At 33.2% G+C, this 26,887-nt stretch overlaps 1 protein-coding gene, 1 long non-coding RNA gene and 1 pseudogene across 2 annotated transcripts; 1 reads left to right on the forward strand and 2 right to left on the reverse strand.

The window, feature by feature from the left end:
- Positions 1–7,523: 7,523 nt before the first annotated feature.
- LOC108196563 (zinc finger protein BRUTUS) lies at positions 7,524–16,930 on the forward strand. The gene is made up of 14 exons (XM_017363897.2): positions 7,524–7,946; positions 9,083–9,292; positions 10,053–10,247; positions 10,329–10,696; positions 11,265–11,490; positions 11,716–11,884; positions 11,991–13,136; positions 13,271–13,442; positions 13,522–13,743; positions 13,849–13,986; positions 14,303–14,537; positions 14,645–14,704; positions 16,433–16,504; positions 16,594–16,930. Exons 1-14 carry the CDS (start codon positions 7,710–7,712, stop codon positions 16,717–16,719), a joined length of 3,576 nt encoding a protein of 1,191 aa, XP_017219386.1. The 5' UTR covers positions 7,524–7,709; the 3' UTR covers positions 16,720–16,930.
- Positions 16,931–19,541: 2,611 nt separating this feature from the next.
- LOC135147639 (uncharacterized) lies at positions 19,542–23,717 on the reverse strand. Its single transcript, XR_010285297.1, has 3 exons — positions 22,781–23,717; positions 20,831–21,023; positions 19,542–19,908 (listed from the first exon to the last, which is right to left on the reverse strand). It is a non-coding gene; the product is annotated as an uncharacterized LOC135147639 (long non-coding RNA).
- A 1,735-nt stretch (positions 23,718–25,452) lies between these two features.
- LOC135147730 (DEAD-box ATP-dependent RNA helicase 21-like) lies at positions 25,453–26,336 on the reverse strand (annotated as a pseudogene).
- Between the last annotated feature and the right edge of the window lie 551 nt (positions 26,337–26,887).

Raw genomic sequence — 26,887 nt, forward strand, 5'->3', positions numbered from 1 at the left:
CTTTGGGTAGTCCTCTTACTAGATCTTTCTTGTGCCAGTTTCAACTATCTTTAACTGATGCCTTGCTGATCAGACGGGTTGCAGGACCATCAGTATTTGTGTGAAGGGTGGCTTCATAGATGTTACCATGTCTAACAGTTAACATAAATCGATCGACAACATGTCACTGCTAGTAAAACACTACCAAGCTTCTCTACCAAACTCTCTCCACGTACACTCATCCATTTTGTTGCACTTCACTCCAAACACTCTCTCATGATCGCACTTCGTCTCTGATCATCTCATCAGTGTGTCGCTTTGCTTTCGATTGCCAATGTCACTTCAATGCCGCCTCTCCGGCATTCCAAGGCGGAAAGGTCACTTCAATGTCACCGCAACTCTCTCATGATCCTTAAAAAAAGTATTTATAACAAAATAAACGAAGAATAGAAATACTGAAGATGAAATGAAAGAATACTGGTTTGATAATGTATCCGATTACCGTATATTTTGGGCCAAGAGATTTCTCAAACACCATCGCTTGATACCAATATACTTTCACTTGCCAGATGTACCTACTTGTTCCACTCTAGTAAAAAATGTAAAAATGAGAGAGAAAAAATCCAATATATATTGGTACTCTTATTCTCTCAATCCAATTTCTTAATTTCCGTTTTTTCACATGTTAGGGGATTGGCTAGGCATTTGGCAACATTGAAAATTTAGAAAAAAAATATTAGTATTAGGTTAATAATGATAGTTCTTAATAAAATACCGATGCATATTGAAGAGGAGTAGCATGCTATTGGGGCAACATAATACAAATTTGAAAATAAATAAAATATATAATTTAGCCATTGTAAAACCTGGTTATTAGTTTTAATTTGAAAAAAAAAATATTTCAATTGACAAAATAAGTAAAATTAACTAGAGGCAACATAATACAAATTTTAAATTCATAGGTTTATAACTAAGACAAAAAAAAAAGTCACTGATTATCGTTTCTTCTTCTTGCATAATTGAATGGCAAACTCGAACATTTCAGAAACACAGCCTACCAGATAAAAAAATGAAGTATATTATATTTCACCTTCAAGTCTTCTCTACATCTGATGCTCCAAAAAATAACATCATTAAATTTTCAATATGAACTATCTTCTTCGCTGCCTTGAACTTTTGCTCAACATCAATGTTAGAGATCTTTGACAAAAAGTCCATTAGCTTTTCTTTTTTCTCCAATCTTTAAGTCGCAAACTTAGTTGAACTCGCAAACTCAGCTGCCATCACCTTAGTTGAATTTGCAAGCTCAGCCGCTATCATTCTAGAAGCATTATACATCACCTCAGCCATTTGTTCAACATCAAATTTTTTCCTCTTTGAACACCTTTTAGGCTTGCATAATCGAATCATCATTCCTTCTTGAGCAACTTATTCAAAATTAATATTTTCTTCCGTCTCCATTGCACTTTCAACATTATGAACAGTTCCTCTGTCTTTGCCAAAGATGATTGCAAGATCATCAAAAATATGGAAATGGTGTGCTTCTCCATTTCAAAGCCCCAACATGAGACTGCAACCATTAGTTAAAGATACTATATTAATAAAAAATGATGAACATCTGCAAAAATTCAAATTTCACAGGCAATGTACTAAAAACTAGCAATATGAACATGACTCTTGTAAGGATAGATCAATCAACATGCATAAAGAAAACACATAAAAAAAAAGTAGGGTCTCTTTAATTTATTATTCATCAATATTTCCAATTTGACTACTTACTAGCTTTGCAGTGTAATTAGTTCAAGCCTATAAATTAAAATCTAGCAAAAGTACCAAGAAGGCACAAGAGATAAAATCTCAAACAACAAAACACCTAAGTACCCTTTTATCATTACCCAGTCAAAGACAATTTTTAATGTAATCAATGTACATTAATCATCGTAAGAAAATATAATGATTTCAAGTCAAAGGACCATTACAACATTATCACTGTGAGATTACTTATAACACAACAAACATGAAAAATCTCACATTGAGTCTATCCAGCACCATATATATATATATATTTTATACATGTGCTTGTGTTCTTGACATTAGTATCACTATACCTCTGATCAATGAGATGTGATCATCAGTCATTAAAACCCACTAGTCTTAATGTATTATCATTATCTCATAATAATATTACTCGACTAGGGATATTTAGGAATATCAGTATTGTTCTTATAATCTCATTTCTAAGTCACGTACTTAGAGATATAAAATTCATTATATATTACAAGAACATTTATTAATCTAACATTTATATTACAGTAAATAAAGATATAATAAATTATAAGAAATAATCAATAGAACAATGTTATTAATAATCATATGTCTTTAAACAGAAAAACCTAATCTAGTGTTGTCTCTAGGGTACACACTAACAGAATGATCCCAAAAATATAACGATCTTGATCATAGCGATCCCAATATAGTGAGGACTTGGAGCCTTGATAATCTTCCAAGTAATGGAGGCCCATGTGGAATGGCCTAATAAAATGACGAGCCCAGACTTTTTAGTCCAATTCTGATATTGGATTTAGAGCCGATATCCTTTAGCGACTAAGGTGGATGAACCCACCTTGACAATCCATATCTGGATGTAATTCTGCTGAGGCCCATGCCGATTTTGGGCATAACAATATCGTTGATAAGATTATGAAAGAAATGTGTTCAACTATAGGTTCAAAATTGATTTTTGAATGAATAGAGTGATAGAATATTAGAGCAACTCCAATTATGAAAAACCGTAAGCTAAAAAATGAGTTGACATATCAATAAAAAAACATAGATAATCTCATGAAAAAATCACACTCCAACCATATTATCCCTCTAAAATTTTAGCGAAACTCCTACGGATGTTTATATTTGTCGAACCACTAGATCTGAAGCCAATGACACATCATCAATTACCATGTTAAAACAATATATTCTATTAAAAACAACTTAAAATAATAATAATATATTATATTTGAAATATAGCCAATCAATATAGTCAGTACCATCGAAACAAAATGTCTTACAGGTTCAAAAAATTCTACATAATATTTTATATGTCCAATTTAGCCAACCATTATAGCCTAGGAAGCATGGGTGCGGCACCCAGGTGCTGCACTGCGCACCGGGTGCGGCGGTTTGCACCGGGTGCTGCACTGCGCACCGGGTGCTGCGGTTCGCACCGGGTGCGGCTAGGTGTGCACCGGGTGCGCCGCGTGGCGTATCCCACTGCACTTGGGATACACGTGGTGCGGGAAGGGTAGAAACTGTAATTTTTCGGTCAATAAAAATGTTTGACTTTTAATAAAAACATACCTGTTACGTATTGTTCCCAAAATTTACATGGAGCCCTAATTAGAAGATTCCACCGCGATTGAACACAGCGACTGAGGGTATTGTATGCTGACTTTCTGGGAATTCGTTTATGTTTTTGTGGGTATGGTGTACATCATCATGTGTGTATTGTATGTATAAAGATGAGTTTCTGTTTTGACTTCTGAGATGTTGCTGGTCGCTAGCTTATTTGAATGGGTAGGCAAGACTGTGATTTGAGTAGTTGTGATTTAATTGTGTATTTGACTATTTGGTTGGATTTAAATGTTATTCCACTGTTTTGTTAATTAACTATATATCTAAATATATAATATATATTTTTAAAAAAAAAATTTGCCGTATCCCCCCACCCCGAATCCCCATTTATTTTTTTTTCAGAATTCCCGTATCCCCGCACCCGCACTCATGCTTGATAGATTATAGCTAATATTGAAAATGCTCTTAATAATATGTTTATGATAAGTTCTTCATTTATGAACTTGAGATTTCATGAGAACCAACAAATTAACAACATCCTCTGCTATATATTCTAGGTTATCTGTTTTTTTTTGTTATGATGTGGTTAAAGAAACAATGCATTTTTCTTTTATGCTAAATTCTCCCGAAACTATACATGGCTCAGTAGTCTATCATCTATATGCATATGCAGGTCTTCATTCCCCAAACAGCATTGCCCCCTTAATGGCATCAAAGAGACATATTTAAAAACATCCTACTGGACTTGCACTGATATAGGCATGATCGCAAATCACATTACACGGATAAACAGATATAATGATGTGATTTCACTAAACTAATGGACCATACATGTTTTCTGGTCCTAAATGATTATGATGAGCAAATAATGATGATTAGTGTTACAATAACTAACTATCTATAATTATTAATGCGGAGACTAAAAGTAATCCCTTATCCCTCTTTGTGATGTGTCACGGAGATGCTAAAATGTACGCAGATCTTATCTTTACGCTTTTAACCGAATAGTAAATGTGGTGTGCGTGGACAGCATTTGGAGGCAGCTTAAATCTAAGAGTTTCAAGTTTGGTGGAGAAAGCCTTTTTTTCCTGACCTCCTTAGTTGATATTAACTACTTGCAGGTTGCAGAATCTCCTCTGTACATAAGATCTCTATATCTCAATATGTACAATAGCTTATTTGATACAGGCCACACCTTATTCAACATTCGATGCTGCAAGAATATCCTTTATCGAACAAAGTTGCATTGTGTAATTTATTTAGAGTAATTATCTGAAGAGTGGAGTTTTTAAGTGAGCACCACTTCATAAAATATGTAATGGCGGATCCATTGATCTTTGTCGTGGGGTTTAAAGTGCTAATTATTATAATTGATGAATGCGTGGAAAACATAAGCTCCCCACACGCCACTCATTATAACTAATGTGGACTTCACTGTAACCATTAATTTGTTAATCATAGTATTAGTGCGTTAACCATCCATATTAGGAGTTGCTACTTTGCTGGCCAATTGCATGTTCTCTTTTCTGTTAGTAATTTATTAAGCTCCTCAACTATTTTCTTGTTCCTCAGCTGGTACCAAGTGTGCTTTAACTTATTAATTTCCATTTATGTAACTCGACTGATTTTTCACCAACATTCTTTGGCCTTCGATTATAGTACTATAAGCTATAAACCTATATTCGATCTTCTTGAATTAATTTATAATATTTGTACGGAGGTGGTTTTCGTATCAAATAAAAGATTATCTTCACCGTAAGCAAACAAAAAAATCTATCAACTTATCTTTGTTAAACTCGAATATGTACCGGTTAGAAAATGAAAATTTTGAGACATATTATTAATAGGTTTATGATGTAACTTTCAGAAACTAATGATTGAAAATTGTTTCTTACTACCAGAACTTAAACTTCCAGATTTGGATTTAAGATATTTTCTTATTGTAATCTATAAATAAAATGAGTTGAAAAGGCTAGCTTGAAGTGGGTATGTGTGGTTGCTTGAAATATAGTAACTTGAATCCCAAATTAATTTGAAAAGGGAAAGTTGGTGACTCTATATTATCTCACATGCAAGTGTAGTGCATAACTATTAAAGTGTGTGAGTGTGTGATAATATATGATAATATATGATCATGTGCCTCATGCGTTGTCTCGCCATGTCATGATACGACTCGGCCAAGTCGGTTCGAAGGACGACTTGAGCGAATGTCCCTTACATTAGTAGCCTTCTCTTTTCGCTCTCAGCTCTCATACACATGTACTACTATTCTCCGACGACTTGAGATTTCTTCGTCGACTTGAGGTTCCATGATTATCAATTTTAGTTCTATACTATTGTCGTTATTAAATTTAATTATATGTTATTGTCCGGCGACTTGAGGTTCCATGATTATCAATTTTAATTTTATACTATTGTCGTTGTTAAATTTAATTATATATTATTGTCCGGCGACTTGAGGTTCCATGGTTATCAATTTTAGTTCTATACTATTGTCGTTATTAAATTTAGTTCTATATTATTGTGTAAAGCGACAGTAATATGTGCGCTCTTGTTTTTCATCTCTATCATTATGATATCGGATTTTCCATCTCTATCATTAAGATATCGGATTATTTTATATATGACCTTCGTGTTAGTTTCGTTTGATTAGTTTCGTTGATCTATTCTTATATAATACAACAACTCTATACATTGTTGTGATATTCATTGGTTTTTTCAATAACCAGTAATCATGAATAAAAATATAAAAAAATATCATTATACTGTGTCATTTTACTACTAAAATAACATAATGCTTTACTTTATTATAAAATAAATTAATTGCAATACGCATCATCTAAGTTTCGTCAAAAATGATATTGCCATTATTATGAAAAAAATTAAAAATATAAAATCACTAACATTTTTCATAAATTTATCAAATTTTGAATACCGTCCAATTCTAAATGAATTGGTATAATTTCAATTGAATATGATTAAGGCTGTAAAATGATCCGGGTTATCCCGGGTACCCCTCTGCTCAAGTATCGGATCATATTATTTTTAGCTTGTCCAGATTTGGGTCCGGGATCGTTTTATTCGGATATAAACCAATCCCGGGTATTTGAGATTCGGATCTGAACCGAATATGATCCAGTATCGTATTTTTTATTTTTTAACCCGGTAGTTTATGATCCATCGAATATGAGCCGGACATGATCCACTAACATTAAGTATCATTATTATTTCAGTTATTCAAATAATTATCATTTAGTTTAAGTAAACATAATATTATAGAATATAATAATTTTAAATTAAAACTTATAGTTTATATGTTGGTATATATCATTTATTAAATATATATGAAGATAATAAGCATGATCACATTAAATAAATCATATTTTATGAAGATATAAACTTAAATAAGATATTAGAATTTTATAAAATGATGACTATTTACTTGCAAATACGATGGATTTAAAATATAATATGTATATGAGTTTGGATCGAATATGAACTGTGGTTCATATTCGGGTATTCGGGTAGGATCGTATTATGAAAAATTATATGAGCCCAAATCTGAACGGGTATAAATGTGCTCGTATCCGGGATCATATATTATACGAGCTTAATTTTTCCGCCAGATCTTGATCGTTTCAAAACGGATATGAGATATGTATCATATTTTCGAGCCGGATATGAGCCAAGACACCGGATTATCCGTATCAATTTACAGCCCTAATGATGCAGTAGTAAACATAATTTAGAGTATACCACCATAGAGAGAAATAATACTATGGACGTTCCCCAAAATTTCTGACCTTTTGCTCGAATTAATTCGGAACAATAATCCAATTAGTTCACTTCTCTAGTCAAAAATCAAAGAACTATGACCTAAAAACGATTTGTCTAGTGTGTGCCCATGGGCACATGCTAAGCGCGGAAATTTTTGTATTTGAGAGATTTTAATTGGTGTGGTTGGTGTATTTGCAAAGAGGTCCACTATTATCAAGAGAGAGGAGCCAATTAAAATGATTTAAGCACAAAATTTTCCGCGCTTAGCATGTGCCCATGGGCACACCATAGAAAAACCGACCTAAAAAATCTTTAATCTTATCGTTTCCTCACTTTCGGAGTTGTGGAATCTTACTCACCAACCAAATAAATTCCACACTACACTCCCTTTCCAAATTTCAAACACTTCTCGCGTGCCATGCAAATGCGCCATTGAAACGTCCTCTCACCCGCGTCACGCATTCTCCTCCCACGCGCCATCCATATCCACGTGGCACCTCTTTCCACGTGGCTTATCTATAAACACCTCCCTCTCTGTCCATTCATATCTCTAACCGTTTCGCAACAAACTCTGTTTCTACTTGTACATACGGATTTTTGTATCTATGTATCACATGGCGACGCCGTCGTCGGCGGTGATGGCCGGACCGGCGAGTCAACTAGAGTCGTCGCCGATTCGGATATTTTTGTTGTTTCATAAAGCTATTAGGTCGGAGCTTCATGCGCTTCATCAAGCTGCGTTAGCGTTTGCGACAAACCCTAGCAGCGATTTGACGCCGTTGCTGGATCGATATCATTTCCTTCGTTCGGTTTATAAGCATCACTGCAATGCTGAGGATGAGGTGTGTGCAAATTATATAATTCATACATTTACATTTTGATCGTAGAATCAGAATTCCGAAATAGTCAAATTTATTGCAAAAATGAAATTTGGTAGTCATTTTTGACTAACAGGTCGGGAAATACATAATTTCATTGATTATTGAAGATCAATCGGGTTTAATTAGTTTAATAGACTAGTTTAGTCCCACTGGTTTTACTTTTACCACAGTTTATAGTAGAAACATATTGTTCGGTTAGCTTGGTGGATTTTATTAATTTAATTCGATTAAATTGCTTTTTGACCAATAGTAGTTCTTTATATAATCGGTTCTGCACTGCTTACATTTTATATGCTTAATCTTTTTATAGATAGAATGCCATATGTATACTGTATTGTGTTTTATGGAACTATGTGAGTGATAGTGTTCACAAATATGTTTCGTTGTAAAGTAGAGTGTGATTATTTTTCTAGAGTCTAGGCTTGCCTTCGCTGCTAAATATTCGGTTGTAGCATTCTGTGGAAGTTTTGCATGTTTAAGGAAAATCGAGAACGGATTGGATACCAAATTACTGAGTTGTTAGTTGGACTAATGGGGGCTGGTAGAGGATTTAAATGTAGCATAGCTGTTGTATCCTTCATTATGACTTCGATATATGATACGAGGCATTTTACCTGAAGTTCTATTATGGTGGTCACAGAATCTGGGCATTGTCCTCACATGTCCTCATTGTGCTAATTGCTGATTCTTTTTCGACTTTGGGATGCTTTTGTATGTCTGTGCTTGCAATTCTTTGGCCACTTCCACATTTATTTTGTCCAATATATTGAACTGCACCGCTTGGGAAAAACCATACATTTTCTTAAATATGTAATTAACTGGTCAGTTTTGTTATAATGGTAAATTCTTGCTTCTGTAAAAAAAAATCTTGGTAGATGGGAGGGGTAGCTAGTTGGCAACAACTGAATCTTGTGAGGTTAGATCATGAAACCTTCAAGGGTATCTCAAGCTACCAAGCACTTGAGCTAGGAAGTGATGAATGTTTATTATTTTGCTTGACCTAAACGAAATTTTTGTTGACCTAAGCGGACTATCTCATGTCAGTCAAACACCATAAAATACAAAAAATAATCTGTGCTTTGCTTTTGGGATGTCAGGTCATATTGCCAGTACTTGATATTCGTGTGAAAAATGTGGCGAGGACTTACTCCCTTGAGCATGAGGGAGAAAGTGATCTTTTTGATCAGCTTTTTACTCTGCTTAATTCAGATATGCCAAATCTTGAAAGTTGCAGGAGAGAGTTAGCCTCTTGTACTGGAGCTCTACAAACATCAATTAGCAAGCACATGTCCAAGGAGGAGGAGCAGGTACAGTTTATTCAGTGCTTCGTTAACGTGATAATAGCATTGCTAATTTTAGGCCTGTGTCTGAAAGTTTTATAAATATTCCAGATACTATGTATGAAGAATATCATCCCAGGTACAAGGATCGGTAAAATATTCATAGGTTTGGAAATATTATTATAGTGCAGTTATAAATATATTTAAGTAGAGCATGGGTTCTTCAGTTGTCTAAACTACTCATGTCTGTAACTGGATTTTGGAGCAGGGTATGGTGCTAAGTGCTTTTTCTTAGCCTAGGAAGTATTTAAATTTGAAATTACCAGCATCAGACTCTTCACGTGCACATGTATCAAGTTGTGGACATCATTCAATTTGCTGTAGCTTCATCATTTTAAAGCATGCATTGTAAGAGTAAATTTTGGTGTATCTCTACTAATACCATGTTGCTATAAGTCAAATGATTGATCTCATTGTTCAATTACAATAGATATGCTCATATATGTCTTTTTTGTGAAAATTTTTCAAGTGCAGAATGTAAAGAATAGTTATCTGCATAAACTTCTGTAACCTGAGACCTTAATCTATGAACTAAACAAGAAGATCTTATCTAAGATGCATAAAGTTTAAGAGGATTATGTATTAGTCACTATAAAATTTTCGCAACCATGTACTTGCATTTAGATATGCATACTCATATACAATTACTTTCATAGAATGTAAATTGTCTCCAGCAATCTTCTCAAGAATCACGTATCTTAGGAAAGTGGCTATCTAAATTTTTCAGGTATTCCCCTTGCTTATTGAGAAGTTCTCATTTGAAGAGCAGGCTTCACTAGTTTGGCAGTTTTTATGCAGTATTCCTGTGAATATGATGGCAGAGTTTCTTCCTTGGCTTTCATCCTCTATATCCTCTGATGAGTACAGAGACATGTGTGATTGGTTCTGGACAGTAATTCCGAAAGAGGAGCTACTTCAACAGGTGAGGTCATTTCGACGTGAAAGGGATGCAATATAGTTTTATGTCTCATAGCTTGTTACTGACTTCTTTTAAATAATTAAGATCATATTCAGCTGGATGGATAGGAAAAAGATCAACAAGAAGCGCAAAAATCTTGAAGATCATTCTGAGGATCAGAGGTGTCCATATTCTAGGGGTGGCGCATCATTTTGTCCATCTGAAGAAGGGCGCAGTGCTTGTAAATCCTCAAGAACCGGTAAAATGGATTTTTTGGAGTCAGATTTTTGTCAGACAGAGTCCTTTCCAAATCGTCCAGTAGATGAAATATTGCATTGGCACAAGGCAATAAATAGGGAATTGAATGATATAGCTGATGCAGCTAAAAGGATTCAGCTATCTAGAGATTTTTCTGGTCTGTCTAAATTTAATAAGAGGCTGCAGTTCATTGCTGAAGTTTGTATCTTCCACAGGTAGTGTAGCATTTTAGATACACTTCAAAAAAAATTCAATGGTGTTTCATCTGTTAATGCCTTGCTGTAGCTATTGGTAGTTGCTATATTGACCATCCTGTTTCTGAAAATGATTTATATTGGAGAGTGATGCACAATTTTACACTTCTGGATGTAGGAACTTTTACATGTGCATATATTTCATTACGTGAATTTTAGATTTGTACTCAAGTCTTGATGAATTTGCTTTCTGTCCCAAAGTTTCAATCTCTTGTTTTATTAAAAAGAATAGCCAAGAGCAAACTCATCATGAATATTTAAAGTGCAGGAATTTTCTGTAATCTACATTTTGCACTTTAATGCATATCAAACGACTTCAGATATACTTGTCTTCAGCATATACTTGCCGTAATCTCGGTCATAGTTATAGTCACTCACCCCTGAGACTAGAGAAAACACTTGTTCCTGTCGCCAGATATGATCTGTTCTATTGCCAAAACTTGTGAATGCCTCATGTTTTGTGTTTCTGCCTGTTTCTTGTTGTGCTACATATATACGGTATTAATAGCTATTTCTGTCACTAATGCAGCATTGCTGAGGACAAAGTTATATTCCCTGCTCTAGATGCAGAACTTTCTTTTGCAGAGGAGCACGCAGAAGAAGAGAGCGAGTTTGACAAGTTTAGAAGCTTGATTGAAAGCGTAGAAAGAGCTGGAGCCAACTCATCTTCTGCTGAATTTTATTCAAAATTGTGTTCACAGGCTGATCATATCGTAGGCAGTATACAGAAGCATTTTCAGAATGAGGAAGTTAAGGTGATTGTAATGCAACTGCAATCAATTTTGTAGGTTTCTTGGACTTGCACCTTCAGTTTTATTCTCAAATTGCATAATTATGAATATCATGAAGAAACTTAGCATGCACACAAAATGGAACCTAGGCTATGGTTTCTCTAATCTGTTAAATTATTATTATATAACCTCAGACATTATCTTTGTTTTTAAAGTCATCAAAACAAATTTGATTTTGATCCAACGTAGGTCCTTCCACTTGCACGGAAGCATTTTAGTCCTACAAAACAGCGAGAACTTCTTTATCAGAGCTTGTGCGTGATGCCTCTGAGATTACTCGAGTCCGTCTTACCATGGTTGGTAGGATCACTTAGTGAAGAGGAAGCCAGATCTTTTCTATACAATATGCACATGGCAGGTTTGATATCATTCTCCTTATTTTTTTCTAAATTGGTTGTTCTTGTGGTATGTGCTATTCTTCTAAATACAACTGCTCTTCTAATAAAATGTGGTCGCTAATGCAGCTCCAGTTTCGGACATTGCACTGGTTACCCTATTTTCTGGTTGGGCGCGCAAAGGTCGCCCAAATGTTGTTTTTTCATCTGCGAACAAAACTAGTTCTTGTCCAGCTACTATGGCGACTGCAAGTGATAAAGGGTCTGAAAATGTTTGTCCTTGCAAACCATGTACTCCTCTTGAAAGTGTATTTTCGACCTGTATCAGGCAAGTGAAACAAGAGGAAAATAATGGCGTTGATACCTCAGGGGACATAGCTATATCTTTCAGTAATGATCCATGCTGTGTTCCAGGGTTAGGAGTTGATAGGAAGAATCTACTTGTGACAGCAAAATCTCTGCGTTCACCTTCCTTTGGTCCTGCTGCTCCTTCCCTAAATTCTAGCCTTTTTAACTGGGAGACAGATATAAGCTTGACGAATAATGGGCATGTGACACGGCCTATTGATAACATATTTAAATTTCACAAAGCCATCCGCAAAGATTTGGAGTTTCTGGATGTTGAATCAGGAAAGCTTAATGATTGTAATGAGACAATGTTAAGGGAGTTTAATGGTAGGTTCCGTTTATTATGGGGTTTGTACAGAGCTCATAGTAATGCAGAAGATGATGTAATATTCCCTGCACTAGAATCAAGGGAAACCCTTCATAATGTAAGTCACTCTTACACATTGGACCACAAGCATGAGGAAAAACTATTTGAGGACATTTCCTCTAGTCTTTCTGAGCTTTCAGGACTTCATCAAAAGAAAATGACTCCAAATTCTAGTTCTTCTCGTCATAGTGATAATGTGATAAAGTATGGTGAGCTTGTGACAAGAGTTCAGAGCATGTGCAAGTCGATAAAAGTAACTCTAGATCAGCACATTTTACGCGAAGAGCTTGAGCTCTGGCCGCTGTTTGACCAGCATGTTTCTTTGGAGGAGCAGGAAAAACTTGTAGGTAGAATAATTGGCACTACTGGTGCAGAGGTGCTTCAATCAATGTTACCATGGGTAACTTCTGCTCTTACCCAGGTTGAGCAAGATAAAATGATGGATACCTGGAAGCAAGCAACCAAGAATACAATGTTCAGTGAATGGCTTAATGAATGGTGGGAAGGAACTTCAAATTCATCTTCACAGCCATCAACATCTGATGATAGTGTTTTAGAAGGTTCTTTCATATACTGTAGATTTAGTTTCCTTCACTGCTTACACGTGGCTGCTTTTGCATCTTGATTGGTGTAATGCTACTCAATTATTTATTCGCATCATAAGAACATATCTAAATCTTATTATTATTTTTAGATAGTTATTCCCATGAAGCTTTGGACCAAAGTGGTGAGAACTTCAAGCCTGGATGGAGAGAGATATTTCGAATGAATCAAAATGAGCTCGAATCGGAAATTAGAAAGGTCTCTCGGGATCCAACTCTTGATCCAAGGGGAAAGGATTATCTTATTCAAAACCTTATGACAAGGTATGTCTGTCATAAGCTATAGCACCATTAAGTACTTTGTTTATGTCTGTAAGCATAATCATTTTTTTTCTGATATCAGTCGCTGGATAGCAGCTCAACAAAACTTACCTCATGCAAGAAATGTTAAAGACTCGGTAGGTGAATTTCTGCGCGGATGTGCACCGTCATATCGTGATACAGCAAAACAAGTTTTCGGGTGTGAGCATTACAAAAGAAATTGCAAGCTTCGAGCTGCTTGCTGTGGCAAGTTATTTACATGCAGGTTCTGCCATGATAAAGTCAGTGACCACTCTATGGATAGGTGATTTCTTGGATATTATTATTATTATTATATATTTATTGAATCTAGAGAGGTCAATTATGTAATAAATCTTTTTTTTATAAGAAATCTTGTTTGATCATATAGGAAAGCTACATCTGAGATGATGTGCATGAACTGCAAGACAGTTCAGCCAGTTGGACCAATTTGTGTAGCACCATCTTGCAATGGACTATCTATGGCAAAATATTATTGCAGCTACTGCAAATTTTTTGATGATGAAAGGTGATATATTTGTGATTCCACGGCCTTTTATTGTGCTAGAAACAAAAGTATCTAAATCAGTTTACCACTTCAAATTTGTTTAGTAAAATAGAAGATGATTTTCTTTATGCGACTATATTCATAACCTAGTTGATTTCTTGTTTTTGTAGAGTCTTAAGGCTTTATATTGATTTCATTAATATTCTAAGGAAATCTTCTCTGGAAACATAACTTATTCTTTGATATTCTGGTTGATGTATGTATTTAAAATTTTATTAATAACTATTAGTAAACCATGAATATGAATTTGATTCTCCCTCACCCTTCCTCTCTTCAGGACAGTTTATCATTGCCCTTCTTGCAACTTATGTCGGCTTGGTAAGGGACTTGGCATTGACTTCTTTCATTGCATGACCTGCAATTGCTGTCTAGGGATACAATTGTTGGACCACAAATGCAGAGAGAAAGGTCTAGAAACAAACTGCCCTATATGCTGTGAGTTTATGTTCACATCAAGTGAAACTGTCAGAGATCTCCCTTGTGGCCATTATATGCATTCGGCTTGCTTTCAGGTTTACCCTTTGTGTCCTATACTGGACTCTTTTGTTATTTGTTGAAAAATCTCTATATATTTGTATACTGTCAGATAACCCTTTTGTTTCCTTCTCCCCTTCTGCAGGCATATGCTCACACCAACTACATATGTCCAATATGCAGCAAATCGATGGGAGATATGTCGGTATGGATACAGTTCTCATACTTGAACTATACCATTATATATGCTGTCATCCATATGCTATTTTATGTGGAATCAATTTTCATCTGTCTTTATTAATACAAGGTAAATTGAATATATACTGAACAAAGTGAACAATATATTAGAATGTATATATCATAATCCTTAGAAAGCTAATTATGATACGAGAATGTATCCTGTGGCTACTTGTTTAAACTACAGAGTACACACCTGAGATCTTTCTTTATTTATATCGATCATTGTCATTTTCTTCTGTGTGAAGCTTTATAGTTTTCCGCAGATTAACATACAACATGAAATTGTCATATCAGGTTCAAATTTGTGGGCATGTCTAGCAATTTCTAAGTATAGATATCTGGTATTAGCATGTGAGAAGCATTTTAAAAAAAAAAAAATCGTAAATATTTAATAAAATATAAACTACTAAACTAAGACAAGTGAGATTGGTTTAGTAATGTGAAGATTAAGATGTATATTTAGTTCCAGAACAGGTAAAAACAAAATGGAAAGGTAGGTGAGATGGATGCAAAACTTGCTTCTTGTTTAAAAGAGGCTGTTTCCGCGAGGACCCCTGGCTCGAATACAAAATAATAGTAGTTAATTAGTACTAGTAAGTAGTATCAAAGGTAAGAGCATCTCCAACCCTACAAAGCCCTTAGCTAAAAGTCTATGTGGACATGCCAAAAATAAAATTTGTAGATAATATGTATAAATTTCACCACTCCAATGGTACAAAACCATTGTCTATAATTGTAGCCAACCTCTTGATGTTGGCTATATTTGCCGAACCTCTAGGGATCTGTAATTATAATGCCACATCATCTGTTACCATATTAAAATAATATATTCTATTAATAACAACTTGAAATAATAACATACTATTTTTAAGATATAGCCAACCAATATAACCAGTCCCATCGGAGCACAATCTCTTACAGATTCAACAAATTGTACATAATCTTTTACAGGTCCAATGCCAAACATTTTTAGCGAACACCAATAGAGATGTTCTAGGAGCATAAAGAAGAGCATGCAAATATAAACATAAACGAACAATGTAAACAAAAAAAATCAAACAAATAGGAATGCAATATAAAATCACGATGTCTTATCACGAGGAGGTAAGGTAGGCAGGTAGCACCAGTTAACTACTACTCTTTTACTAAAGTTGTGTAGTTCAATAGTGTAGGAAAGCAATTTTCCTGAGTGAGAAGTTTGTTGAGCTCAATAAGGTTGCTAACATGATGCCTCACTTAGTAAGATCAAAGTTGTAGCTGACGGACGTCTAGGATATTAACTGTTCTTTTCAAGTATAATACCTTCCACAAAGTGCGGTTCAAAATGACCATGCGGGTTTGGTCCAAAGCAGACAATATCATATTATTATATTATTGTGGAGTCGATGCCTCACTTAGTAAGATCAAAGTTGTAGCTGAAGGACGTCTAGGATATTATTAACTGTGGCTTTTCAAGTATAATACCTTCTTCCAAGAAGTTGAATCTGAGCGGTTAGTTTTGAGAATAAATGTATAATTAGGGGCACTTTGAAACTGAAACTATAGCAAGTAGAATGAGTTTAAAAGACCTTGTTGCAAGTTATACAAGGTAGAGAATATGTACTACTACTACATTTGTTAAATTCCCTATGTATTAATGACAGGTATACTCCTATGTATTAATGACAGGTATACTCCTATGTATTAATGACAGGTATACTTTGGGATGCTTGATGCTTTACTCGGTTCTGAGGAGCTGCCAGAGGATTTTCGTAATCGCCACCAGGTACTACGATATTTTCCTTTTGTGTCTACATAATACATTTGGATACATTATTTATTGACAATGTTGATTCTTACTTGTCCTATACCCAGGACATCCTGTGCAATGACTGTGAGAGGAAAGGCACTGCACCCTTTCATTGGCTTTATCATAAGTGTGCAAGCTGTGGATCCTACAATACCAAAGTAATTAAACTGGCGACAATGGAAATGTCTTAAATCATGTTTTACAAGTGGCAAGTAGAATCTGTAAATATAGCTTTATTGATGCCTGATGGTATGATGCTCTTCTGGATTTTAGATTTCATAGAATTTCGTAATTTGTAGATAGTAGATACAAGCATACAACCTAATTGCCTATAAATACACAGGATAATATTTTCTGTTCGACTCATAGATGAATATATTCTCATTTGATTTTTGTTTTTCATTTTGGAACACGGCAGTTACAAGGGATACCTGTCTGGATTGTAGCAGACAGGAATTGTGGAAGATGAAAAAGAAGTAATTCGGACTATATTGGATTTTTTAATTCAAAAAAGGTTAAAGTATTATTTCTATATGGATTTTCAAATTATGAAAATAGTCAAAGATAGGTATAAATCTTAAATAATGTTTTATTTGATGATATTTTCATCTCGCGTTTCTTTGATATTTTGCACGTAAAAGAATTTTCTTCAATATTTTAGTAAATAAAATTTAATAATTTGTGTTATTCTGAAGAAAATTAAAAATAATAACTGGAAATATATTGTCATGAATTTCAAATTGTGTAAATCTATTATATAAGTTATTTAAATTTAGTTTTATTTAATACAACTTGGATAAATATTTATTATTTAAAAGAGTTTTATATAATTAATATCGATAATTTGTACATAATGATGTTTCAAAATATAAAAAAGAAAATTTGTCGAAGTATACTATTTTTTGGATTTTATTTGTAATTATATTACCTTCTTTAAAGTGTTATATATATATATATAGAAGAAAGTTCTATGGAGACTGGATTATTTGGAGACTGTAGAGACCTAATCCTGGCCATCCAATCATTAAACATCCAACGGCTGCATATATTTTGTCATGCACGTTTGTTTTCTCTCCCTTATCATGTCCTGCACTTCTAAATCGATGAACAACAAATAGTACTTCTAAATCTTGCATAACATAAAATAATAATTCCATAATATTGGTGTTCAATCACCGAAATCCTAACAAATAAAAATAATAATTGCATACAAAACAAAGATGTGGTTGGACACTGTTATGATTGGCACTGAACTCATTGTCATTGTCCAGCAACGAATTGAATTTGTTGCAGGACAAAATAACACTTAGATATATCACAAATATGCGGGACAAATTATTAATATTACATTACTAAAAATGCAGGACAAGAATAGTGTAAATTACAAACATAGTTTTGAATTAAAATTAAAAACAAGAAATGCAGGACAAGAATATTAATAATACATTACTAAAAATGCAGGACAAGAATAGTGTAAATTATTAATATTACAAAATTAGAAATGCAGGACAAGAAATGTAGGACAATGAATATTTAATCATGTCCATTAATTGCCATATTATTTAACGGTAGATCCTGTAGTCTCTAATGACTCCAAAATTTTTGGTCTCCATTGAGCCCAACTCATATATATATATATATATATATATATATATATATATATATATATATATATATATATATATATATATATATATATATGGGGGAGGTTCAAAAGAGACCGAGGCATACTGAGAGACTCGAGAGACCACATATCCATCGTTAGATCAGTTTTAATCATGTGGTCAGAATTAATGTACATTAAAACTGTATAAACTCTCTTTAGATCGTATAAGGGCAGTAGAGGAAAGTTTTAAACTACAAATACACATATACGGATGTTATTTTTAGAGCAATCACATATTGTTTCCCTTAATAAGTTGATTTCGAGTATAATTTTTTCCCCTTATCTTAAAAGATTGTGTCAAAGATTGTTTTACATGTTTCACGCTCTGATATTTTAGTTTCCATACATGAGCAGTATCCATATAAAGATTATTAATTACATTGTTAAGATAACACATGTAACGGCTTTCCTTTATGATTTCAACAGTCATCACATATTCTATTGTGACAGAATATCGAGAACACAATAGATAATTTATTGTAAAATTATAAGTATCAATTTTAAACTGAATACCGAACACACACCAGAACACATATGAGTATCTAAAATATTTTATTGTGTTTTACTAATATTAGTTTATTACTCTTTAGTAAAGAATATTTTATTAGGATTCTCTTAACTGTTTCATTAATCTAATTTAATTTCTTTCGATTGTCGTTATATAGAAAGTTTAATGCATTATAGAATCTTCATTAATGTATAACTAAATAATTTAAATTAAATTGTACTTTATTTGAAAAAGTAACATAACAAATTAATATATTATATATGACCACCTAACAAACACCTAATAAAATCTTTAGTAGAATCTTAATGTATTTATTAGGGATAAGAAAACACCTAATAACTTTTTTCACAAGATTCTCTAAGGTGTTCATTAGGAACCCGATAAGAATTTCACATAGAGAATTGAAAAAGTTGATATTAATGATTTAATGTTTTAATTTATATTGAGATTCCATAAGGTGTTCATGATGGTGATAAGAATAAATAAATTTTAATATTAAAAAAATTACAATGATAACAATGAGTTCTTGTAATATCTGCAAAATCTTTTGTATTTTATTACTATATTTTCACTTACTAATTTATACTTTTTTATATTAAATTATTAACTTAATTTCACAAGATTGTTTAAGGTGTTTTATTTCTCCTTAGCGTTCTTGTGACGGTCCAGGAATCCGGGGGTCTGGATTCTGACGTCACCACATAAAAACCCATTTTTAAACACTTTTGAAATCCTGTATTTTTTTTTCAAAAGATAATAAAATCAGAGAATTTAAAACTTGAAAACATTTAATAAAAGATTTGAATGAGAACATAAATCGAATGATTTCAAAACCTGAATTTGTAACTTGACAGCCATAATAGGAGAATTTCAAGAGAATATTTACACTTTAATAAATGATTCGAAAGAGACATTTCAACCCCCTAAAAACAACAGGATCGCATCCAGGTTACAGTATTGAAATTAGAATCCACCACTAATATTACACAACATTTCTTACCGAGTCAGATCATCTTCGATAAGAAGAATCACTGTCAACTATTCCAGCTATGACTTACACTTGAATCCCTATAGCACAGCTCTAGCTTGCACCACCCTCATCAACTTTCCTGAACATTCCTCGGCCACTGGATCCTCAACTCTGTCTCCTCGTCTAGCATTAGCCTTATTCACAATCTCAATCAATCATCTCATCTTTAAGCCTTTCTGAAATGGTTAGAAAGGAATAGCAAGGGTGAGCAACAATGCTCAGCAAGTAATAATAACAATGAAAGTTCTGAAGTGATATAACAGAAATTCTTGAGTTCAAGATATAAAAAGATTCAACTTGAGTTCACAAATTCAGGTATTGTATAAAAGAATCACAATACCTTGCAGCAATAGAAACCTGAGGAATTCAATCCTTCACAAGAGAATTATTGAATTGGACTATCACATTTTAATTAAAAACCAAGGTTAGGATGCTGATCAGTCATACCTAACCCCGAGCAGGCCCCGCCATGCTCTATCACTGGATCCAAGGCACTCATTGGCCTAACATGACCACGAATCTGGTCCACAGGTTTATATAAAAACAATAATCCAATTCTCTAATTCAATTCAAGAAGCCAATGTAAATTAACAGAACATCATCATAAATATCATCAACAACAGAATAATTCCAATTCAACTTTGATAACAATCTATTCATAAATCATGATCCATCATTTCATAAATCACAGTTCAGGAAATCCTCAACTATTCAGTATCCTCCATTATCGGCTAAGCAACTGAATTTAGCCTGCTAAACCAGCATGACAATGGCGGGTTGAATAATCAAGAAGATCCCAATTCATTCAAAGCTCTAACTATCACTGAGCAACACATGCTTCAATGACAATCTGAACTTCGAATTAATTTGTAAAACGGAAATTCTTTAGAAACTTGAAGATTAGAAAGAATGGGTCAGAATACTCGCATTTTCGAACATTGAAAAGAAAGGTATGAATACTTGAAACATATACCAAAGGAATGGATCAGATTATTTGCAATATATCCAAGAGAAAGGGTTTAGGATACTTGCAGCACATATAGAAAAGAATGGATCAGAATATGCAATATATCCAAAAGCAGGGTGTAGGATACTTGCCTTAAATCTGACTCCAGTTTCATAGCTCAACCTCATCTTTCAACTTTCACAATCTATGCATATCATAGTCTCAACCATCTCTGGCTATACCCTATTCGCCACACCACTTCGCTTACTCGACTCATTCCTTATTCGCTTTGCAATACCATTCCGACTTTCTGACGTCTTCGAGCGTACACGTCTCGTCCAAATCCTTTACGAGAATAAGATAATGCTATAGTCACTAAACAATATATCGCATATACATATCACGTATATCGATATCCACTTATATACCCCTTTAAACATATCACATACCACGTAACACATAAGCATGCTTTGACTCTAACATATAATCAATCATATTCCACATAACATATCACCAATCAATTATCATATCAATCCTTATCGAAAATCCGACATCGTTTCGTCTATGTATAAGACTATCCACCTGTTATCCTATCTCAATCAACACCCAATCAACCAATTCCAATTCCTATAATCCATATGTCCTTATCCAATACTAATCAAATCATGACACTATGTCATATAAATCATTCATCACATATCACTTAACACGTAATCATCAATTTATAGCAATTAGATCACATATACTCACATTCTACATTTTAAACAACACATGGTCACATTCTCGACTCAATCCAATTATTATGTCACATCAAACTAGACTTTATAAGCTTTCATCTCTCTTTCGTTTCACTTGATTCCGACTTACGGATCAAAAGTTATGACCAAAACCGTTTTCTGACTCCGCTCTCAACATATAATACCTTACACCGATAGCAGACAACACATTACACATTAAGTCTCCCATCCCAATTGATGTCAAGTCAAGTCTTGGGTTAAAAATGATTTTTCGGGAATTTTCTGGAATTTTTAAACATTTTTCGGAATTAAAATCGATAAAAGAATCACTTTTCGAATAAATAATCAAGTCCCAAATACTTGAAATTGGACTTGAAATCATTCATAAACAATTATCGAGCCTTGAAAATAACTTGGAAAAATATTTCAAAGCTCGAAACTATTTTTCGGAAATTTTTAAATCAAAAAGGATAATTAAATCCAAATAATTAATCAATTAAAATCAATTAATAATTAATTAAAATAATTAATCAATTAATATTTAAATTAATTGACCAATTAAAATAATTAATTACTAATTAAAATTAATTAATAAACTAATTTAGATTTATTTTTTTGAATAAATAAATAATTAAAAACTATTTTTGGAATTTAAAATAATTAAATAAAACAATTTTAGAAAATTAAATCAAAAGGTTTATTTTGTAAACTTTTGAAAGTTTTGTCTAGGGTTTAAAGTGCAACTTTTCAAAGTTACAGGGGGTATTTCATAAGTTTCAAAACCTGAGTACACAAACTTCATCATCTTCAAAACTTCGGTGACCAAACAGCAATAAGCCGCCGGCCACCACACTAACTCGCCGGAAATTCGTTTCCAGGCGTCCTCCACTCACCATCTACTCCAGATAAGTAGTACACACACCCATAAATCAATCCCCCATCTTTAATTAGGCAGAAGTCGCGCGAATTCGCCGGAAAATCCGGCCGAAGTCGGCGACTTCCCGCCGCCGATGGCGGCGATTCGAGCCACCTCCGCTCAAACCAAGCACACCAGCATACTCCCCTTTCTCTCCTCTTTCTATTCATATATTCCACTACTTCCCAGACTTAACGGATCAAAATTCCGGCGAAGAGCTTGAGTTTTCCGGCGAGGAACCTCAAGAACACCAAGAACACTCAACTCAAGAATTAAACCACTGTTTCTATATGATTCCGAACCCCAAATTCAACATATAATATACCAAAACGACGAGAAAAGCACGTACTACAACATGGTATCATCAAAATCATCAAACAATCACGTTTGCAAAAATTCATATTTCAAATCAATATAACTCGAATTTTCAACAATTAATAGTAATTTACCTGTTGAATCTGCACACAAACGAATGATTAAACTATAATCTACACGTCGATAGCTTCGTTTTGACTATTCATACACCTCCATCGGATTCCAATAACGCCTTCAAATCTTCGTTTGATTATGAAGAACACGAAGAACATACTTCGGTTTCTCTCGGTATTCGTGCAGAGAAACTGGTGAAAATGATTTACGGTTGAAAATAAGGTGTAGAAAGGGCTATTTATATTTACAAATAATTGGTACCCCTTTGGATCGTTTATGACATGAAAATACGATATTTACTGGCTTTATATAATAAAGCGGGGTCCAATCGGTACTGGTTTTCAAGATAATCATCAAAACGGGGCTTTTAAAAGCAATGATTAGTCTGCGGGTCCCATTTGCACGTATTTCGATAAAAAGTAATATAATAATCAAAATATCTAGCTTTCACGTATTTCGAGGCAAACTAGATAATTATCAACAATTCAAATACCCGCAAAACTCCGCCGGACCGACTCCGGGAAAAACCGTACTCCGGATCGAAAAAGTCAAAACACGAAAAGTGTCCGGAATATTCAAATTAGGCTAAAGGTCAGTTTTGTTGAAACTTCCGGAAAGAAAATTTGCTACCTCGTTACGAGTGGACGGTTTTACGGAAGTCAAATAATTAATAAATAAATATAAATATACGCAATTAAATCCGTAAATCGATTATAAAATCATCTAACATTCCATAAATCGATATGAAAATATCCAAATAAACTATATTTTCTCCTGAGCATATAGAAATTGAAATCTCTCAAATACGAACACATATGAGCAGTTAACGCAATAAACCAGATAATATAAAATTCACAAAAATTCATATATTAATCATATAATACTCATAATTAACCATAATTAATTAACCAACAAATCCACCAATACCACTTACTCACCTCACACATATATTCACATAATAATCATCTAGAATTTTCGAAACAATATATGAAAATCAGTTTTAAAAATATAATCATTTATCAATAACACAATAACCCGGGGTTTAGTATAAAATTTTGAAAACTCCTTAAACTGATAATCATTTATCAATAACACAATAACCCGGGGTTTAGTATAAAATTTTGAAAACTCCTTAAACTGGAATAAAATATTAAATCTTATTCCCTTCTTTTTAAGAAAATCATTTATAATATTAATAAAAATATTTTTAAAATCCGGGTTATTACAGTTCTTATAGAGATTCTATATTTGTCGAACACCAAACATATCAATATTTTAATTACATAATTTATACTTCTATTATAAATTTGAGAACACCTTAATGAATCTCTATATTAATCAAAATAATAAATTATTATTAGTAAATTTTGAAAAAACACAACCATATGTATTTATTATATGGCTACGTAACATGTTAAAGAATCTCTACAAAATAACATATTGAGTTAAATATCTGAAAATTTTAAATTAGTATGTAAAATAATTTATAAAGATATCGCACACTTGGCACGCGTGAGACTTAATGATTTTTTTTATTTTTTTTTAAATTTACCATCTAAAATTAAATAAAACACAAATGTGCATATATATATTGTATGCGTAAGTAACATCTTAAAGAAATAAAATCAGTAACGAGTAATAAATTTGAAAATATAAATTATTCAATAAGATATTTTACATTGGTCGAGAACTCATGGATTAATATAAATCTTATTGAAATAATTTAAAATATTTATACCTTTTCATCTAAATTTTAATAAAACAAGATAGTTGATCGTGAAATTATTATCATGTATCTAAGAAACACCTTAAAAAATTTTGTAAAAATAAGTTAGTAATTTTAAATTAAAAAGATATGAATTAGTAGGTCAAATATACTATAACGGTAATGAAAAAAATGAGATTTTCCTCTTTAAATTATAATAATAATAAATACAAGAGATTTTGCGGATTTTCCAAGTAAAATTTTATTGATATTTTTGTAATTTTTTTATTTTCATATTAAAATATAATTATTTTTATCACTTTCACAAACACGTTATGGAATCTCCATATAAAATAAAACGTTACATCTTTAATACAAAATTTTCAAATCTCTATTCAACTTCCCTAAAAGTCCAGATAAATTTTTCACATTTTTAATAATAATAAAGATTAATTTGAATACCTATTGAAACATTTTAAAAAAAATATTACTAGCACCAATATCTTAAATATTAAAAAAATATATTATCTACTTTCAACAGATGTTAAAGGGACATTATTGATTTTTATTATGTATTTGAAAATTATTAAAGTAGGAATTCAATTTAAATCAAACAAAAATGTTTAATTCTTAACCCACCCGAAGGAATCTTCTAATCATATCTTGCCATCTTCAACCACCTTAATAAAACAAGATATTTGAATATAAAATATTTATGGTTCCCTTAAAGAATCTTGTGAAAATAAGTTAGTGGAACACCTTAAAGAATCTTGTGGAAATAAGTTAGTAATGTAATATAAAAAAGATATAAATTAGTTAGTAAAATATTATAAAAAAAGATATAAATTAGTCAGTAAAATATACTATAACGTTAACAAACGAATGGGATTTTCTACTTTAAATGATATTAGTAATAAATACAGAAGATTTGGGGATACTACAAATAGAACTTTATTGATATTACAAGAATTTTTTTTTTGTTTCTAGTGAACACTAAATAGAATCCCATTAGTAACAACAATAGGATTTCTGTGCAGTACTTCTTGGCAAGACGCTCAACAACAGGGGGCATGGTAGCACTAAACATATATGTTGTGCGCGTAGATCTTTTTCTCATCTAGTTCCTCATCATCATTCCTTGGCTTAAAATTAGTTGAGGGCATTGCATCCAAAACTCTTACAAATTGATGTTCAAAACCCATGCCAATCATTCGATCAGCCCCATCAAGAACAACATAGTTGCACTAGTTTAAAACAATATACCGCCTCTCCAAACAATCAATAAGACGCCCTAGAGTACCAATCACAACCTCACACCCTTGCCTAATCTTGAACGCTTGCTCTTCAATGGACTGGCCACCTACAACAGAAACAACTCTAATACTCAAAAAGTGAGCAAATTTCATACAGTCTCTTCTTCAATCTGCTGAGCAAGTTCTCGATTAGGTGCCATCACAACATCATATGGACCCTCGGCCTCATTCTTTTCACTAATTGGAAGTAGTCTATCTATATAAGCCAACATGGGAATCACAAAAACAGCCGTCTTCCCAGAACCTGTCTCAGCAACACCAATTACATCACCCTGCTGCAATCCGAGGGGAATAGCTGCCATCTGAATTGGAGAAGAGGTCTTGTACCCAACTCTTTTTACAGCCTGCAACAACTCATAACTCAACTTACTCTCATCCAACTCCTATTGGTTGAGTAAGTCTAGGAACCACCCTTACAAGAAATATTAAAATCTTCACAAAAGATCCTCTAGTCTCTATCAATCATCTCTCCTCGCCTCTTATCCGACCAATGTCCGTCCACTCTCATGTCAAATTCATCATAAAAAGAATCAAAATCACCTTTCCTCTTAAGCTGATGTCCTAATCGCGTTCCTCATCACCTTCTTTGCATTTTCTTTCTGCTCTCGATGATCAATCCCAGCACAAAAACTACGACCATATAAAGGCCTTTCCTCATGGCGATTCTGGTACCAAGGATCTCGGTCTCCAGAAGTTTGAGCGTTTTGCCTTTTTCCTTCATCTCTGATTGTTAGGACATTTCTCTGTAGTGTTGTTCTTGGTGCTCCATATAACTGTCCTGTGAATGAGGATATAAAACAATATATCATATGATTTAGTTAATAAAAACTTTCCAAATTAAAAAGATTCTTGATTGATGAGAGATTGCAGCATGTAAAAGAAGTATCCATAAATATAAAAATACAGCCCGTATAAAAATTCTGTATACAAATCTTTGTCATCATCACCCCGCCTATTTACTAATTTGTCCTTGTAGATTGTATTTTAGAATTAATTAATTAGCAATTAATCAACGGTCTATAATTGGTCTTCTCGGTCTCTTGAGATGTGAGTTCTCTCTGGAACTCGACCCTATATATATATATATATATATATATATATATATATAT

Source organism: Daucus carota, chromosome 7, assembly GCF_001625215.2.
Source record: "Daucus carota subsp. sativus chromosome 7, DH1 v3.0, whole genome shotgun sequence".
NCBI lineage: Eukaryota > Viridiplantae > Streptophyta > Magnoliopsida > Apiales > Apiaceae > Daucus > Daucus carota.

Bases quoted from the DNA above. Each gene is read 5' to 3' on its own strand.
- LOC108196563 (XM_017363897.2), top strand. From the start codon at position 7,710: ATGTATCACATGGCGACGCCGTCGTCGGCGGTGATGGCCGGACCGGCG. The intron at 10,248-10,328 runs GTGAGGTCATTT...TAAATAATTAAG, and splicing joins AAGAGGAGCTACTTCAACAG to ATCATATTCAGCTGGATGGA. The intron at 13,744-13,848 runs GTGATTTCTTGG...TTGATCATATAG, and splicing joins AGTGACCACTCTATGGATAG to GAAAGCTACATCTGAGATGA.